Below are 20696 nucleotides of genomic sequence, written 5' to 3'. Positions count from 1 at the left end.
CACTCTCTCACTGCTCTAAGAGATATGAAGTACAGTTCTTGATGTCAAGGTGTTGATATTTTATGAGATAAAAATACAAAGTAAATAAGAAGTAGCTTGACTATAATGAGAGAGTATGTAATGATGATAATTCAATTTACCAACATTTATTAGATCATCATAAAGTACTAGATGAAGGGAAATAGATGCAAACAAGCTAACTGCTATGTACAGGAAGAACCAAAGAAAACTATTTATAGTTTCTACAGCCCAGATTTCAATTATTATATTTTTACGCAGTTAGTTTCATAAACTAAAAGTTGTCTATGAGAGCAACCTTCACTCTCTATTCCCAGGCTTTCAATCAATGAGATCTGTGAAAAGCTTGCTACTCTGTGCTTTCTGGTAAGATTCCTTAGGGTGTTGTTTCTTTTCCTTTTCTTTCTAGTCAATATGATATTTAACCTCATCTTTCTCATTTTACCAAATATTTTAGAAGGTCTGAAATGATTGCAATATGACAAAACATATCAGTGTTTCAAAATCAATGAAAATGTTGTCTCAAAAATAGGATTTTTAGAAGAAAAAAGCTTTTGCACAATTTTAATTATTCCAATGAAGATATCACAGTTAAGGTTAATGCAAAAGTTGGCAATGCAGTAATGTGTCCATCATAATTGTGTAGTGTTAACGTGTGATTTATGTTAGTGTGCTTAATTTCCTTTTATTTCTTTGACATATTCTCATAGACTATCTATAAAGGTAATAATATTGGCTATTAAATGAATTTCTTCTTAAGCTCTCAAGTCAACTAAGGCATTATCTGACTTCAATTAGATTCAGATCGTGTCAAGAAAGAAATTTTGAACTTAATACAACCTAGTGTATAAAAGCATTCATTAGTGCTTTTATGTTAAGCTTTTCATTTCATTCCCAATCACAACTAATTGTCCTCACTAAATTTATAACTCTGCAGAATGAAAACTCTCCTCTGTCCACCTCATATTGGAATAACTAAACTATTTTTACCTGCTTTTCTTCCTATTTGTTTTTCTTTATACAAATGCACCCATAGTGTGGCCTAAGAAAAATAAATAACATTCATACCTAGAATAAATTTTCTTATAATAAGCAACATTTTTGTCCTTGAATCATATTTTGCTTTCTTGTTCACATTTGCTTTCTTGTTCTGTAGAAGATTAAACAACTTTGAAATGTTTTTGCTTCCTCACTGAACTCAATAGCAATGTGAAATATACATATACACATATGCATTGTCATTTAAATGACCGCATTTACATACAGCTTTCTCACTATCATTGCTTTCTAACCATAAATACTAAAATCGCAGTTTCGAGTACCTCTTTAATTCATAAGTTATTGGCAGAATTAATTTTAATAAATAAATGTATGCATTTATCATGTTATATTCATTCCACAGTTTTTATCACATTAGAATTTGTATTCTGTAAACAAAAATGCTTTAGAGAGATTTAAAGAATCATATTTGTAACAATGATGGTTTGATGGCCGTCAAATTTTCATCAATAAAATATATAAAGAGCAAATGTAAATATGTGCCATTTTAACACAGACTTACCTTGCCTACGTATTGATAATCGGATCCTGTATATTCTTCCAGTAGGAAAAACTGATTCCACATCCAACCACGCTTTTGACGATGGAGAATTTTGCCATCACTCCTTGGTACACGTGAACTTAAAATTCTTTGCTGTGGTACAGGCGTCCTTCTGAACATTATTTCCGGAGAGCAGAAATGTGGCAGGCACACCCAGAGTAGAAACAGTAGCAAAAATTGATATATTGTCATAGTTCACTCCTTGACAAATCCCAACGTAGATGAAGAGAAGCGGTCCTATTTTACCGAGTTGATTTTACTGTGTTTCAACTGGTTTCCAACATTTCATCAATGTTTTGTACATGTTTCCCAAAGCTTCAAACAAACAAAAAAAGTTAGTTGACAACATTATCATTATTACTTTTCATTTTAAATTCAAAGTGACAACAGTTTGTTAATAACAACCAAAACATTCATTTTCTTTATTTTTCATACAATAACGAAGTTTTGAGAAATATTACTTGTTTAGCAATATGTCCACAATTTATGAAAATATTGTAAATGTTTATTTCCACCAAATCCTAAAGAAAGGACATTATTAGGCTTTTTTTTTTCCTTTGGCACTATAACAGTTTTTAGGAATTACATTCCTGTATAAACAGGAGATATAGTTCATCTGCATGTCAATTTTTTCAGAGTAATTTAACACGAATTAAAATTTTGAAAACAAAACTGTGATTTAAATAACCTACAGGAATCACGCCTTCTGTTGTGCAATTTTATATTTTAATGTTTTTAAACAGCGGCATAATTTCTTCAAATTTAATCCTACTCAGAGGTAAAAGTAAAGGCACAAACAAAACAAAACAAAAACGAGAAAACTAGGAATGCCTTCCTTTGAAGACCTCTCCTCTCTTCCCTGTTAGGTTGGACTGTGGAACACCTAGAGATTCCTTAAGTAGAAAATAATCACTACTACAGTGAACCAATTTGTAGTATAATTAAATCTAGCAGATAGTGTGCTTCTAACTACCTCTACTGCCTGGTCTAGAACTCTATTATACCCGAGGCTGACTATGGTAACAGCCTACTGACTGCTCTCTACACCCTCCCTGCCACTATTTTCTCAACAAAATTTCCTTAGAAATCTATTAAAATTTAAGTCATATCATGTCATTTTTCTTCACAAAACACGTCAGCAGTTTCTCATCCCACTTTGAAAGAAACCGAAGTCCGTCCAATAATGCTGCACTCAATTTCATGACTGCTGGCCACCTCTCTGACCACGTTTCACTTTAACCCTCCACCACATCTCTCTAAACTGACTCTTCTCCAGCCACAGGGTCCTTCTTGCTTTACCATGCAATACATTTTACATGCTGCCTTCCTTAACTAGCAACTTCCTACTTGTTCTCTATGCCTAGAATGATTTTCCTGTAGATATTCACCTAGCTAGATCCTCTGTTTCCTTCAGGTATTTCTTTAAAACCATCCCTGAAATTTCATATGTTCCATTATACGACATGTATTTTTATTTATTTATTTATTTATTGACTGTGTACATATTCTGTTTTTCTGCTACAATCCCATGTAGGAAGATAATTTTATTCTTTTCTTCATTACTGTATTCACAATGCCGAAAAAAGAATCTTGTGTATAATAGATGTTCAATAAGCACTTTAAATGTATGAATAAATGAATGAATGAATTGCAAGTGAATGCAAACATTTGACTACCATTTACCTGCTATATGTTCTTATGCCCAAGCATTTAGGTATAGAAATACATATTTTTGAATTACAATACCTTTTATATTATTCTTCATTTATATTATTGTAAATATACTTATTTTATTTTTTGTATGTGTCGATTGTCTTTTCTTTCCTAATATGTATGGATTTTATTTCAGGATGTGATAAAGTATTTGTTATAAAAAGTGATTTGAGAACCAAAAGGATTGAGTTTCACTTCTCTAATATGGCATTGCATTATAAATACTCCTGCTTTTACATTTGTGCTTACATCCACAGTAATTTGTTAGCAATCTCTTTACTTTTTGTTTCATTATTAAGAAGATTTAAAAGTTAATACAAATGTTTCAAGGAAATAAGATTAATAGTGAAGCAGTGTCTCCCTTGAGTGTATTAAATGACAGTGGAGTCGTCCACAATGCTTGAAGACGTACAGCATGATAGACGGAAATTGTATTTCAATATGTCATGTAATACTCTACTTGGAGTTTAGAAATTATCTGATGCATAAAATGGTCTTACATCACAAAGCACTGAAACTCAAACTGATTGGATTCTAAGTAATAGGAACATTGACCAAAATAGGGGCTTTCATATGTATTAGGATGTGCTGGACGGTATTCCCCAGAAATGTACACTACCCCCAAGAGGCAGGGGAGAGTTTGTGTAAGTCACGGTTTCTGCTTTCTTCTACAAAAGCTTTAAAACTTATTGAAGAAACGGTCATTCTCATTTCATCTCTTTTCTCATTTTGAAAAATTGTCAGCAATTCTATGATGCATTGGTGATCATTTTCAATACAGTTATAACCTTCCCTAGTGTGAAAAGCCTACGCACCAATGTTTCGGAAAAGAGTAGGTGGGGACTATAGCTATAAAGGTTGCTATTGAATAATTGGAACCCCACATAATGCATGAGATCATTTCCTTTGTTATTGTTCAAGTTTCAAATATTTAATGATAAATGTCCTGAAGAATCCCCGGTAAAATGCATTATTTAATACTGATGCAAGATAACTAGAGAATATTTAAAATACATTTTACATAAAGACTACCGTATTTGACAAAAACATTGCAAACAATGACATGGTTAAATAAAAATAGAAAATTATATGAAACAAATCTAACATTTACTTTGCAGTTAGTTCTTCCTAGTTATGTTCAAAGTAACTAGGAGCCTACCTATGAGACATTTCACAACATTGTGACTTTATTACAAATATCACTAATCATCATCCTTCCAGTAGCCTAACTCAAATTACAGAATATCTTGGGCATTTCCATTCAACCAAGTGTACCTTTTACATGGTCAGTCAATATATTGCATTGCTGCTTTCCGTACCCCCCATGGCTCTCAGCTGTCCTTTTTTTCTGTCAATGTTGTCATCACACTATTTTAAATGATCATCATTTCATGCAAACAGCATACAATAACTACTAACAGCCATTTTCCTTAACCTCAATCTTTCTTATTTAAAATATATCCTACAGGGTGTTAGCTAAATTAATTTTCTAAAACCCACTTCTCCAAGGCTCAAATCAATTAAAATTTTTGAACATGTCTATCACTGGGAAGATTAACATCAAAACTTTATATTTCATTTCAGTATCTGGAACCAGGTAAGTTTTAAAACATCATTTTGCAGTATTTCTAGTTGTTTTAGTTTCAAACCTGATATGTAACTTCTTATATGTATAAACTATTTCCCCACTAATATACAATTCTGAATAATATCCAGGTGATTAAAACGTATTGAATTTCTCTCAACAGTAAAAAGTTGTATATACAGATGTATCAGTATATGTCTCTTTAATTAACTGATATATTTATAAAAGCCTGTCTAAATATGTTGGACTATTTATGATGAGAAATAAAAGCTAAATTTTAGAATATAAAAATATTACATAAGGGAGCTGTTGTGCTTGCTTGAAATTATAATGAAAGGAATCAGATGGGTTGAAACTACTGCTAAACTACCTCTCTGACTAAAACTGCTACAATTAATGAAATTCTATAATTTCAGTTCCAGTTAATTTTATTTTCAGAAAATATTTTCAAAACTACATCTTTATTTTAATATAAAAATAATTTAATATGAATATCACATGACCTTTAAGAATTATTAAAACATCCTTTAGCCATTCTGCAATCCCATATTTCCTTTAGACCAGTGCTCCTCCAATTTTAATGTACACTCACAACTCCTGGGTCACTTACTAAATATCTATGTTCTCATTCAGCGGGTCTACTGTGGGGCATAAGATGCAATATTTCTCATACGTTCACCTATAATGCCAATGCAGGTGGACCACGTGCTTTGACTGGCAAAGCTGTAGACCTCCCTCAAACCTAAAATCATCCTCAGAATGTTTTTGTAACTTTTTCCTATTTAGTGCTTCAGTCCCCAGGTACGTAGCCTACTACAATGAGGGGAAAATAAGCTTTACGATGACTGCAGTCAGAAGATCAGAAAATTATTTCTAAATAATCTAAGACCTTTTTCCATATTTTTTTTTAACCAGAAGAGTTTGTTTGCTTCAAGCTACAGTACATATGATAGCAATTTTTCTCCTAATCATGCTGTAAACTATGTTTTTCTTTATATGTGCATTTTAAAGCATTTGTCTCACTGGGTCCCATTTCATTTTTACAATTACAGGACTTTCATTATTCATCTGAAATACTTATCACAAATATTATTTTCTTTATAACCTGTTAATTTTATTATATAGCCAGCCAAAAACAGCACATCACAGAATATAATATAATGGGCATTTTGGCACATCTCAATTACTAATTAAGTCTCCACACATCACAGATGATCAATTAAGCTATAATCTATTCTTGGCTAATAAAAGGAATTAGTCCTTCTCAGTCAATTTATTATGTTGATTAGGAACCTAATTACCAGCTTTTAAAAAATATACATATTATTTATAAGAGTAATCGAAAATGCTAAAGATTATAGATATAAAAGTCCCTATAGATGGACAATTTTAATCCTTTTAAAGTTTCATAGAACAAATACAGTCTAATAACATTTCAACACTGAGAAATAAAGGAACATTTTTCAGATGTGTTTATACAATTAAAATGAGTCAGTGCATACTAAATACTTCCTTTTTATTCAGCTGATACCATTTTATGCATCTAGTATAAAGCACCATGTGAGATAATTGAATCAAAGCATTACACTAAAGACTCAAATAATATGAGTCCATATGCTTGATCATATTATCCAAGAGTTCATTACACATTACCTACTGTGCTCTATTGTCATAGATAATGTATAATTCTACATTGCTCTTTTAAGTATTCTGCATATGTATTTCTGTTTAGACTGTAAGTTTGAGGCAGGGTTTTATGTCTTCCGTGCAAAGCTAGTAATATAGAGATTAATACAAAGTGTTAAATAAGTATTTTTAAATTGGATTGAATATTATAATTCTTTGTAAAACATTTCAATAAGAAAGAAACTTGCCTTGTTTTTCTTAACAAAAAAGGTCAAGGACAATTTTATGCCTGTATCTTATTTGTATTTAACATGACAGAACTCACATAAGACATTAACCAAAAAGGAAATCAATATATCACTGTTGAATGAAATACAGAACACAAAGGTTTGGTAGTCTTAGATAAGTTATCAACCATTGCTAGGATTGTTATCAATGCAGAAAGAATCCAAGAAGTTCTGGTCCTTGCTATTCTTCTCAGATTAAAATTCTCCTTCAAGCAAAACCATTTGAAATTAGTTTTATTCTCCAGGAATGTGATCTGCACACAAACTGGTAATACACTTCTCCAGCTATACTACATGCTAACATCTTTACGTGATAATTTGAAAAACCAGACATAAACCATATAAATTTAGGGTCAGTGGGTAGATAAAACACATGGCAGGGATAAAGAGGATTGTTGAATGAGGCACATAACTTCATGTGGCTGTTATCTCTAAGATTCCTGCTAATAGGCTAAATAATAGTATCCAAGAGTTCTTGCTACTCTCTGAGCAACCTTTTTAACTCAGCAGCCAATGTGACAGTCCCAGATGTAATTTGAGCCACAAGCAAGTTAGCAGTGCTAATACAGATGTGACATTGCACCTGCTACTTCCTGAAAGTCTCATTTTACTGTAGCTAGGATTTATTTCATTCTGTGGAGAATGGTAGCAAGAATGCTCTGAGGGTTACTTAAAGATGTTCGCATAAAAGCCATCTGGTACCCAGTTTTCTTTGATCCAGGATTTGAACTGCTTCTGTAAAACAATGAGTGAAGAGATAGGAAGAGAGAGTTTGGGAGATTATTAAGATTTCCTGCCCAAGATGGTTTGTCATTCTTCACTTAATTATTATTAGGACATCAAAAAAATAGCCCTAGCTGGAAGAAAGAATCCATTAGAAATTATTTTTCTTCTAAGTTACTTCTAAGAAGACCATTTGTGCATGTACTAATGAATGGTGTGTAAACTAAATTACTATGCACTTTAGCGTGTTCAAATACGAGAATGTGTAGAACATGCATCAGACTGGCATAAACTGTCTGTTAAGCTTGAAGTTGCAAAAGTACACATGACACTCATTTGTGAAAGGCAATAAAAAGTATAAACATATGGAGATATAACATTGGCCATTAAATATCTACTTAAATGCATAAATATAGATCTTTACACAAGGATAAGCACAGTAATCATAAGACAAATCTCTGTGGCATGTATTTGTGAGATAGTCAAGGTTAAGAAAAAGAAGCAGAAAAATCTTATCAGCACTAATTTTTGACTCTAATCATGGTTTAATATTTGCACAATACTAAAACCCAATTTTAGATGGCCCGTCTTATCTCTATGTATACTCCCATTTTATATAAAAAAGATTATCTCCTAAATTATGCATCTGTAGCTGATATATAAAATTGGAATACTGTTCCATTAGTTAAATTTCATTTTCCTGAGGGCAGAAAGGGGCCAGATTGTAACTTATTCTTTATTTTTTTAAATGCTTGACTCAATTCTAAATTGTACTTACACTGTAGTTTTCAACTCACCAAAAAAGACAATACAAGACTTATTCCTCATTTTCTAATATCCAATTTTTGATTCTTAAGGGGATCAATCCCAAAATATAGAATATAGAATCTGAAACATGAGTTGTGTAAATCCTTCAACTATTGAGCTATAATATAGTGAGCACCTCAATGAACCACTTATTGAAGAAATCATTGTATTTTTTGCTTCACATCTTAACAGAGTATGTTTAGAATTTTCTTTCTATAAATAGGGTCATTGATGCTGAGAATTATTCCTTCAGCAGTGTCCATGGAGCTCTGTCTCTATGGAGCCATGAATTCTGCTGTGTGGAAGCTGTAAAATGTAAACAAAATTGAAATGGTTCTCACAATCTAATAATTAACAATGGGAATCCATGAAAATAGCACCTAATCCAAACATGGGTGGTCTGCGAAATCTTTTTGGAGGAAACCACATCCTATCTGGCACAAAGGAAAGAGCAGAGTGTCGTGTGTGTGTGTGTGTGTGTGTACGTGTGTGTGTGTGTTCTGTACATGCATGCAGATGTACGTGTTTGCAAACAAGGACAGGAGTTAAAATGAGTTGTGGCAACACAACAGAGAGAAATTTGCATTTCATGAGTTGACATAATGGATCATGAGTATGTAATGGGCTATGAAAAAAAAATGTGCAAAGCTCAGGGGGAAACAGAAACATATGCATTAAAGAAATACAATTATTTTGTGTGACACTTCTAAAGTGACTAAGCTCAAAAACAGATTTAGGTCTAGGTCTGATACAATGTGGAGCTCAAAGCAGCTAATCCTTCAGACACAATTTTTTCTACTGTAGCCAGGATTGGGTTATGTCTTTGATGGGCCCAAGGCAATTTGTATTTGTGGCCTTTTATTTCTTAAAAAAAAAAAAAAAGAAGAAAGAAAATATATTTTACAACTGCATTTAAGCAAAGACCCACATATTACTATTATATGTTACAGAATTTTCTTGCATCTAAAAGTTCATTTTTCTTTTTAATTTTAAAAGAAATTAAATCATTGTCATGGGCCCAAAAGTATCATGGGCACTCAGCTGGGTGCCTACTGGGCTTAATGGAAAAGTCAACCATGTCCTTAGCAGCAAACATATCATCATGGACTTCTGTACCCAGCTTCAGAAGTCAAATTTTTCTCCCATGGGTTAATATGACAGATAAGGAAACAGTTTAAGAGTAATGTTATGTGATTTGCTCAGTCTCAAACAGTTAGTGTCATAACCAGAAATACAACTTGGGTCACCAGACTCCCTTTGCACTGTTCTGAAATCTACATAATTTAGTAATGAATAGATGTTATTATGATTAAAATGTACATGCTCATGCCCTTATCTAGGAGACATCCCAGCTAGCTTCCAGTTTGCTGAACACAAATAAGACAGATCCACTGGGAGTTGGAAGTGTACGAACTACAGACCATGAATGTACTTAAACACACAAAGTAAGGGTCCAAGAAAAGAATACTAGTTCAAAACATTTAAAAATGTGTGGGAGATCTAAATTCCACAGATTGCTTTGATTTCAAACATATCATTGTTACGTTGACTGTTAAGTATAAATTTGCTATTCAAAGGCCCTTGAGAATAAAGATTCAATAGTTAATTTGTTTTTCTTTTTTAAGAATTATGGCAGTGGAAGGAAAGCTTGAATGGGTTAAAGTTGTAAATTAATTGATAAAAAGATATTTTAAAATTTACCTTTACAAGTGTGGACACATTAAGTGGTTTCTTCTCCCACACTCATTAAATTTACACCCTGACCCTAACGCTACCATTACCATCCCCTGATACTGCTCTTGCAATTCCAACTAAATCACAGTTTGCAGTTTTTCATGCAATAGGTTTTAAGACCACCCACTTTAACAAATTTTGGGTTTTGTGTATGTATGTCTGACTTTATTTGTAGTGCACACTAATGGTGAAATGATTACTTTTAATTATGTTTAACCATTAGAAAGTATTAGAGTTTATAAGTCTGATTCAGTGAATAATTTGGTGCACACATCCAGTATAATACTAAGCTAATCACTACAACAAAAATTCACACTTACTAAAGGCAGTGAAATTTGTAAGCTTTCAGACATTAAAAGAGATTATGCATTAGTCCTTGCACCAATTATATACTTGATCTATATTCAGTCACAATTACTGTGGGAACCAGAGAGCTTTATCATTTCAGTAAGTATTTAGTGGGCTAAGATCACCGCCAGAAACAAAGCAGTACATCTAAATTCTGGACCATTAAACCACAATCTGTAAAGTGCCATTCATTCAGTTTAATTGCAAAATAGTATGTCAAGCAGAGTGCTGCTCAGCATTTCCTGTCTCCCTTGGATAGCTGGTATACCTTTTGTGTATACCCGCTCTGGGTTTAAATGATATTTCTCGAATTTCTGCATGGTGATACTTACCACATGATGTTACAGCACTTTTTACTTATTTCCCCAATTAGACATTCTGCAACTTGGGAAAAGGTATCATTGTATAGATTTGCATGTGTGTGTATATGTGTACGTGTGTGTGTTCCCTTAATGACCTTCCATGGACTGAGTTAATCGAAGAAAAAATTTATTTTTGAGTTTATTTTAACTTACTCTCCTGTCTCCTACCTCAGTCTAGGAATATGCAGTAGTAGATGCTAGAGATAAGAAGATGGGAAAGAGATTAAGGAAAAAATAGTTTATTTAGATTGAGTCTTCTCACTTTCTTACTCCCCTAACTCAGCTACGGAATGAAAATATGGAGTCATAAGGGAATAATATGTCTCAAGGCCTAATTTTCTAGAATAGATGCTTTCTGAATACATTCACTATTTATCCTGATTTCTTTTCTAAAATGTTTATTCACCCTTTTCCAGAGAACTCATTGATCATTTTAGTAACTTATCTTGGGATTACAATGGCTTTGTCTGATAATGAAACTCTAAAAACTAGTAGATTTCAATTTTTTAAATAAGAGGAACCACACAGCCACTAGGGTTGAAATAAAACGTGTGATATATCAAGAGGAACAAAGAACACAACGTGATAAGAAAGTACAAGTCTCTGTATACCTACAGGTGCCAGTTTCTGCCTTCATCAGCTTTAGTTGTAAAGACCGTTCAATACAATCTGCACATTTTCTCTTTGGAGTCTAACACAGTCCAAACAGGTACTATATATGTAGAATATAAAGAATAAAAAACATTTCCCAACACAGTTTATGAAGGTATCATTACTCTGACACTTAAATTGGTAAAACATTATTACAAGAGGAGAAAATCAAAAACAAAACAAAATTGAAAAACAACTTTTGTGATGACAGATACACAAATCTGCACCACAATATTAGCAAGTGGAAGCAATATGAAAGACTATAAAACATCATGACTTCACCTTAGTATAATGCTAGCTCAACATTCAAGTGCCAATCGTTGTTGTAATCATCATATCAACAGATTTTTTAAAACTATGACCATTTCAGTAGATGAAGAAAAAACAATAGACAAAATTTGACATCTTTCATGATAAAAATTCTCCACAAAGTATAACTGAAACTAACTTCCTCAAGTCTTATATAGAGGACCCACAAAATCCTACAACTAGCATAATTGATGGGGAAAAAAAAAAAGCTAAAGTTTCCCCCTGTATATTCAGGAACAAAGTGCAGATAAGATATCTACTTTTACCACTTGTATTCAACTTTACACTGGTTGTCCCAGCCAAAGTAGTGAGGCAAGGAGAAAAGAAATGGAAATCAAACATACCGAAAAGTAAAAAATAAAACTGTCTCTATTTGCAAATGGCATGATCCTGCACATGAACATCCCAGATAAGTTACATTAAAAGCTACCAATCTAATCAATGAGTCCAGTAAGTGGAGAGGAATATACGATCAAACAAAACAATGAAAGTTTTACATACAAACAATTAATACTTTTAAATTGAAATAAAAATAAAAATTAAAAATATCTGGCATGTGGCTCACTCCTGTATTCCAAACTCTTTGAGAGACAGAGGCAGAAGGACTACACGAGGCCAGGAGTTCAAGACCAGCCTGTGCAACATAGTGAGACCCCATATCCACAAAAAAAATTTTACAAATTAGACAGGTGTAGTGGCACATGCTTGTAGTAGCTACTCTGGAGACTGGTGTGGGAGGATTGCTTGAGCCCAGAAGTTCACAGCTGCAGTGAGCTATAATCGTGTAATTGCCCTCCAGCCTGGGTGATGAAGCAAAATTCTGTCTCTAAAAATTAAGTACAATAAAAAAAATTTATCAATGTGCAAAAAAATTGGGTAGAAATTAAACAAAATATATGCAAGATCACTATGCTGAAACTTTTGTGTTTTGTAATTGGTAAAGATTTCTTTGAGATGATACCTAAATCATGATCCATAAAAGAAAAAAGCTGACAAATTGCATTTGATGAAAATTAATAGCAAAAGTCTCTTCAAAGACACAATAAAATGAAAGATAAGTTAGAAACTCTTGGCCGAGCACGATGGCTCACGCCTATAATCCCAGTAGTTTGGGAGGCGGAGGCGGGCAGATCACCTGAGGTCAGGAGTTAGAGACCAGCCTGGCCAACATGGTGAAACCCCATCGCTACTGAAAAATACAAAAATTAGCTGGGCTTGGTGGCAAGCGCCTGAATCCCAATTACTTGGGATGCAGAGTCAGGAGAATCAGAATCGTTTGAACCCATGAGGCGGAGGTTGTAGTGAGCCGAGATCAAGCCATTGAACTCAAACCTGGGGGACAAGAGCGAGACTTCTCTCAAAAAAAAAAAAAAAAAAAAAAAAGAAAGAAACACTTAGAAAATACTTGAAAATGTATCTCTGATAAAGCCTTTCTTCGTACTACATAAAGAACTGCAAATCTCCATAAATGAAAACAACTCAATTGAAAATAGGCAAAGAACTTGAACAGACATCTTTTAGCAAAGAAAATATACAGATGGCAAAGAAAATATATAGATGGAAAATAAGCATATAAAGACTTGCTCAACATTATTCATCCATATGGAACAAAAATTTGAAAATGAAGACCACAATGCATATCACTAAAATAAATTCAAATAGCTAAAAAATTTTTTTACTATACTTTAAGTTCTGTGGTACATGTGCAGAACATGCAGGTTTGTTACATAGGTATACAGGTGCCACGGTGATTTGCTGCACCCATCAACCCATCATCTACATTAGGTATTTCTGCTAATGCTATCCCTCCCCTTGCCTCCCACCCCCCGATCGGTCCCAGTGTGTGATGTTCCCCTCCCTGTGTCCATATGTTCTCATTGTTCAGCTCCCACGTATGAGTGAGAACATGCAGTGTTTGGTTTTCTGTTCCTGTGTTAGTTTGCTGAGAATGATGGTTTCCAGTTTCATCCATGTCCCTGCAAAGGACATGAACTTATCCTTTTTTATGGCTGCATAGTATTCTATGGTGTATATGTGCCACATTTTCTTTATCCAGTCTGTCAGACACATGCACATGTATGTTTATTGCAGCACTGTTCAAAAGCTAAAATAAAATTTTAAGAAGACATTACCAAGTGTTGGAAAGGATATAGAGCAAGGATATAGTACAGGTCTATGGCCTCTTAACACAGCAGGAGGTGAGCAGCCTGTGACCAAGCATTACCACTTAAGCTCCGCCTCCTCTCAGATCCAATCAGCAGTAGGGGGAGGGGGGATTAGCTTCTCATAGGAGCAGGAACTTCATTGTGAACTGCACATGCAGGGGGATGTAGTTTGCACACTCCTTATGAGAATCTAATGGCTGATTGCCTGACAATCTGAAGTGGAACAGTCATTCTGAAACAATTCCCCTGACACCTCCTCCCATCCATAGAAAAACTGTCTTCCACGAAGTAGGTCATTGGCACCAAAAAGGTTGGAGACCACTGATACAGAGTAATTGAAGCTTCTACACCTTGCTGATGGGAATGCAAAATATCATAGACACTTTAGAAAACAAATTTGTAATTCTTTTTTTTTTTTTTTTTGAGACAGAGTCTCGCTCTGTCACCCAGGCTGGAGTGCAGTGGCGCGATCTCGGCTCACTGCAAGCTCCACCCTCCCAGGTTCACACCATTCTCCTGCCTCAGCCTCCCGAGTAGCTGGGACTACAGGCTCCCGCCACCACACTCGGCTCATTTTTTGTATTTTTTAGCAGAGACGGGGTTTCACCGTGTTAGCTAGGATGGTCTCGATCTCTTGACCTCGTGATCCACCTGCCTCGGCCTCCCATAGTGCTGGGATTACAGGCGTGAGCCACCGCACCCGGCCTAAATTTATGGTTCTTAAGATGTTACATATGTACTAATCATTCGATACAATATTCCTACCCTAGGTACTTGTAGAGGAAAAATAAGAACATTTGTTCACATAAAACTTTATACAAATGATTATATCTTCTTTATTTATAATCATCAATTGGGAACAGCCCAAATGTCCTCAAATGGGTGAATGGGTAAACAAACTTTGGTGCATCCATACAATGGCATACTACTTATTAATATAATGGAATGAACAATTGATACATGGATGAATCTCAAATGCATTATGCTAAATAGAATAAGCCAGCCTCAAAATCACATACCAATGTTTGATTTTATTGATATGTCATTCTTGCAAAAGCAAAAATATCGGTGATGGTTAATGTCTAGTCACCACAAAGTGACAGGAGGTAACTCCCTGGGGAGATGGAAATGTTCTCCATGTAGACTACAGTGGTGTTATAAAACTGTAGGCATTTATCAAAATTCATAGAACTTTTCCCTAGAAAGGATGAATTTTACTATCTGTAAATTTTACCTCCCTGCAAATGGCCAAAAGTTACACGAAATGATGCTCAGCATCACTAATCAGGGAAATGCAAATCAAAATCACAATGGGCATCATCTAACACCTGCTAAGATGACTATTACAGGCCTGGCACAGCGGCTCACACCTGTAATCCCAGCATTTTGGGAGGCCAAGGTGGGCAGATCACTTGAGGTCAGGAGTTCAAGACCAGCCTGGCCAACAAGGTGAAACTTCTTCTCTACTAAAAATACAAAAATTAGCTGGCATGGTGGCGTGTGCCTGTAATTCCAGCTAAAAGAGAGACTGAGGCAGGAGAATCGCTTCAGCCTGGGAGGTGGAGGTTGCAGTGAGCCAAGATTGCACCACTGCACTCCAGCCTGGGTGACAGAATGAGACTCTGTCTCAAAAAAAAAAAAAAAAAAAAAAAAAAGGAAAAAGATAAAAAAAGATGGCTTTTATATAAAAGGATTAATGCAATGTATAAAAAAGATTTTTACCTTCATTGTATTTTCATTATCAAATATTATTTTAATAATTGAAAATGTTTAAGAGTATGTAATTGTATGGATTACACAGGAAATAAAACTTACTACATATCCATTATATATCTAAGTATGCAGCATCCAGAAAAAAGCATTTGTTTAAAAATGTTATTTAGATTAATGGTTCCTTTATTCTACTCTGAGACATTGGCGTTTCAAAGAAAAAGGTGCCCTAAATTGAATGTTCCATTTTGTTTCCTGTTATTCTTTGATTCTAGGTAGTTATCAGTTGTCAAAACAACAGACGTTTTAAACCTAACACTTTACGGCATGTCAAATATATATTTTTTCATCTCTATAACCTCATCAGAACTTTATTTCCTCAGCTTGGCCTGGACACCCTCAGCTTCAGCAAACAGGGAGTCAGTGCAATAGTGCATAAAATATGAGGGCTCTGAAAGCCTGGGCCTGCTTAGGGGAGTGTGTAATTTAATAAAGTGTTCATTGATGTCAGCACACTGGCTCATCAGACTCATGTTGATGCCGATGCCTGCAGCACGGAGACTCCTAGTCCTAATTAGATGACTGAAGTAAGATTACATTTTCCCTTGGAGACAGGCACAAGGGTGGGAGAGTTACTCTCAAAGGGATTTAGATTTACAAGTATCTGATGGAACAGAACAAAAATAGGGAAAGGCACACTTTAGGGAAACCAACGAGGGAAATGAACTTAACAGAGCTGCATTATTTATAAGAAGGAAAGTTTTAAAAAAAAACACCATCAGGTGTCTGTTGTTCCTACTTTATTCACACAGAAAGTCTGACATAAATTATAAATAAGGAAAAATATTTTTATGACTTATAAGCTAAGCTTTCTAACAATCCCTTGTAAATCCCACAGAAATTTTAGCAAAATGACTTAGAATTTTAAGTATTATATTATACACTTTATCGTCTAGGGATGTCCATTAGTTTTTTATGACTTTTAAAATTCTATCTGAAAGATCAAATTAATGATTTCTCAAAAAATTAAATTATGTATTATTCACAGAGCCAGGACATTTTTCTCAGATCACACAATGAAAATTTTGTCATACTGAGGAAAAAGCAAATAGATACCATTTTTATAAGTGTTTCATTAATATTTTAAATATTTTATCTCCTAGCCTAATATAAATATGAAAGATTATCTGGTGATTAAAAATTATTAACTAAGTATTGCTATATAGATAATTTTATATTTTAAAGCAGGCCCTCTATTTTTTGTTTAATTTGACAGCCTCAACCTAGACATTTTGAGATTCCTGACAATGTTCAAATCCTCATTCTTGGCTACTGAAATATCCTTGGCTAGAAATATTAATCTTTGGAGGAAAACCACTAGTGTACGTAAGATAATATTTCATATTTTTAAATAGTAGTATAGCCATATTTTTATCTTACAAAAGATTGCTAACAGGACTATCCCATTTTAAACCACTGGTTATGAGAAAGAATATGGAACAGTAATGGGTTCTGTTGGCAAACCAAGCCATCTTCTAGGACTTTTCTTATTCTATTTGTCAACACATGTGCTGTTCCTCAGTGGTTTAATTTATTTACATCCTGATTTTTTTTTTTTTTTTTTTTTTTTGAGATGGAGTCTCACTCTGTTGCCAGGCTGGAGTGCAGTGGCACAATCTCAGCTCACTGTTACCTCGGGCTCCTGGGTTCAAGTGATTCTCCTGCCTCAGCCTCCTGAGTAGCTGGGACTACAGGTGCGCACCACCATGCTCAGCTAATTTTTGTATTTTTAGTAGAGACGGGGTTTTGCCACGTTGGCCAGGATGGTCTCAATCTCTTGACCTCGTGATCCACCCACCTTGGCCTCCCAAAGTGCTGGGATTACAGGTGTGAGCCACTGCGCCTGGCCTACATTCTGAATTTTTTAACAAAAGATTTCAAAATATAAAGTAGTAGTAAAATTACATTATCCTAATATCTCAGTGAAAAGACATTTAAAAATTTTTAATCATCCCATCACTTAATTAATCTGTTCAATGAACAATTATTTAATACTTCACATGAACCAGATACTTTGCTACATAACAAGGATATAATGGCACAAGAGCACTGGTTTAAGGAAAGTTTACATTTCAACAGGGTGAAATAGACATATTAGCAATATAAAATGAATAAGCTACATTTTCAAAGTTATTAAAATTTGTACATTGAAAAATTTACCATAACACATTATGCACAGCTGCAACCCAATTAACTTAACATTATTCTTTGAGCTGGAGGCTTTGTATATAAGGCTCCAAGGGTGTGGATAGGATTAAACAAAGGTGTGATTATATAGTTCTGAGTTTCAAATTGTATTTTCTTCAGTAGATGTGCAGAATCAATGATTGAAAATCAGTAATTGTTGAATTTCTAAAGTTTTACTCAAAACCCCAGTATAGACAAAACTAAGAATAAAATGTAGGAGAATTCCCATCCCACTGGGGAAGGGGGAAACCATTACGGATTCTGAAGAATGGCTCTCAGGGAAAGAAACAGAACGAAGATCATCAAAGAGGGTGAAGCTATTGAGTCCTAGTTGATTTTTTCCCCTTCCATGCCTCTAGTCGACATCCTTGAGGCTTGGTGGAACGATAGTGGAGGGGGAGTTAGAAGCCCAGGCTGGGTGGAAAACAAGAAATGGTTGATCAAAGTGTCTAGGTAAATGAGTAAAAGGACAACCTCGCAGAGCCCCACACAATCCAGTGTGTGCTGAGGACGTGACTCAGAGTAACAGAACAAAATTTGGAAGGGAGGAAAAGACAAGAAAGCTTGGACCACAGACTTCAGCAGGAGATTATGACAGGACACTATGAGAATCTGTTAAGACAACCACACTACATCAGATGCCAGCACAACTCGGGAAGTGTCCATCAAAATTAACACGTCTTAAATGATTACAGTATAAGTGTATTGAAGGACTGGCTACTCTACAGCAGAGACCCACAGAAATCCAGGAGATGGTGTGTCACCACTGCAAGGCTGTGCAAGTTTCCCCACAGTGTTTTGATTTCTGCTTTTTCTTCTTAGATCTCTTTCTCCTACACCTTTTCCGGCCTGGCTCGAGTCATCCTCACAACAGCTGATAGTCTCCTAACTCCCCACTAGCTGGCTTCACATTGATGATCAGGCACCCATCAGAATGACTAATCGTGCTGCTCACTGCCTGTCGGATGTTCATCCAAGTTTTCCCCTGCCATTCACAGAATTCACGCTACAGCATCTGGTCACCATTACAATGTGCAAGCCAAGGTACAGAGTAGAAGAGCAGGGAGGGAAACCCAGTAAAAGTCACTCTCTCGCATATGGTAAGGAGGCCCTGGGCCCAGAAACGTTCCATATTATTACTCATACATGAGAGGTATTTAGCTAGTTGATGATTGTTTGGAGGGCCTAATTTTATCCTGAGACAGTTCTGCAAAATAAACTTTCTTATATTGCCAATTATTCCATGACAACTGCTTAGCAATGTAGTTTCACAAATGCTAAATTAATTTTTTAAATATTGTGAAGTAGATTCCTAATGACATAAATGGGAAAATGAGGCAAAGAATCCTAAACATACATGTGTTGGACTACAGAAAAGAACATTAAATAGCTTCTTAAATATAAACTTAATTTTCAATGTTAGTTACAACAGTTTTGGAGTACATTTAAAAATTGTATTGACTAGGATTATCTTTATTTTTCTTCCATTATGCTAATTGTATTTGATTAAATTTAGAGAGATTTAAATATTAATGTTTTTTTCATATCATAAATATGAATGTTTGGCCTCTATTTCAAAATACACATGAATAAAACATTACGTTTCCTCTGAATGGCAATGTTAAACTGCTCTACCAAATGGAATTATGATCTCTGAATATAGAGATTATATATTGATTTAATTTATTTCTGGTGAAATCTTCATACTAACATCAATAAATATTTCCTGGCAATATTCTCATCCTCAGGATTTTATTTTTCTCAGTTTAAATCCTCAAGAAGGTTTTAAGTGACTTGTACCTATGTGCACTGAGGGGATAGGGAAGACAGTTTGGAGATGTGAAGAAGTTAGAAAAATGTAAACAGGTTATAGCTGGAGAAAGTGGGGAAGCTGCACCTTTAATTGATGTCCTCCTAAGACTGTAACAATTGCTCCTTTGCAGTCACTGAAGGCTACAAGGTACAATATGTAGGGAGGCTCAGCAATCAGTATTTAGTAAAGAAAACAGGAAAATAACAATATCCCTCTTTAGTACCATCATTTGCTGAATGACTATTACAGGCCAAACACATTTATGCATAGCTTAAACATTGTTTCTCATCCTATATTATTTGTTGATCTGGGAAAAGACTATTTATTCCTTACCTTTTTATACCCAGGATTTAGCATAGATCCTTGTATAGATAGTTGCTCAATAAGTTCCTGGAAAATAATATATTGTTATTCTTCCCTCACAGGGTGCCCATGACTAGGCCATATTAAGTATTCACCCCTTTAATTGATACACCAAACAATGCTGATGAATTAAGTAATGTGATCAGCATAATATAGCTCACAACTGGTTAAACTGGGATTTTTTAAAGTCTTGGCCTGATGTGGGGGCTCCATGCCTGCAACCCCAACAATTTGGGAGGTGAGAGGATCACTTGAGACTAAGAGTTTGAGACAAGCCTGGACAACACAGGGAGACTACCTCTCTATAAAAAATAAAATTAAAATTAAAAAAAGAAAAGTCTTTCTCTGTCTCCCTTATTATGTTGTCTTCAAACAATAGACTGATCATAACTTGTAAAGTATCAAAAAACATAGTTATAGGGAGCGAATAAAATAGGATTATTAGAAAAATTGTTAAATACGTTTTATCTCCTATTTTTCAGAGTAGATTTTTTTAACAATGAATTTTTAAGAGGGTCCCCCACCAATGGTCCCTTCCTCCTGGTATGCAAACCCTATGTGATCCCATCTTCTTTCATGTGCACGGATCTAGTGACTTGCTGCTAACCAATAGAATTCAGCAAAGGTGAAGAGAT

At 34.7% G+C, this 20696-nt stretch overlaps 1 protein-coding gene across 2 annotated transcripts in view; it reads right to left on the bottom strand.

Annotated features, from left to right (window-relative positions):
* The window catches only part of LOC126955961 (cadherin-10), a 164803-nt gene that overhangs the window by 109003 nt on the left and 35104 nt on the right, over positions 1 to 20696 (bottom strand). For both annotated transcript variants that reach the window (XM_050792723.1, XM_050792722.1), the window contains one exon: positions 1580 to 1933. In XM_050792723.1, the coding sequence (XP_050648680.1) occupies positions 1580 to 1810 (231 nt within the window). In that variant the 5' untranslated portion in view covers positions 1811 to 1933. The remainder of the gene's footprint in view (positions 1 to 1579; positions 1934 to 20696) is intronic.

The sequence above is a fragment of the Macaca thibetana genome, chromosome 6 (genome assembly GCF_024542745.1).
Source record: "Macaca thibetana thibetana isolate TM-01 chromosome 6, ASM2454274v1, whole genome shotgun sequence".
Classification (NCBI taxonomy): domain Eukaryota; kingdom Metazoa; phylum Chordata; class Mammalia; order Primates; family Cercopithecidae; genus Macaca; species Macaca thibetana.
This window is presented reverse-complemented; position numbering and strand designations above follow the sequence as displayed.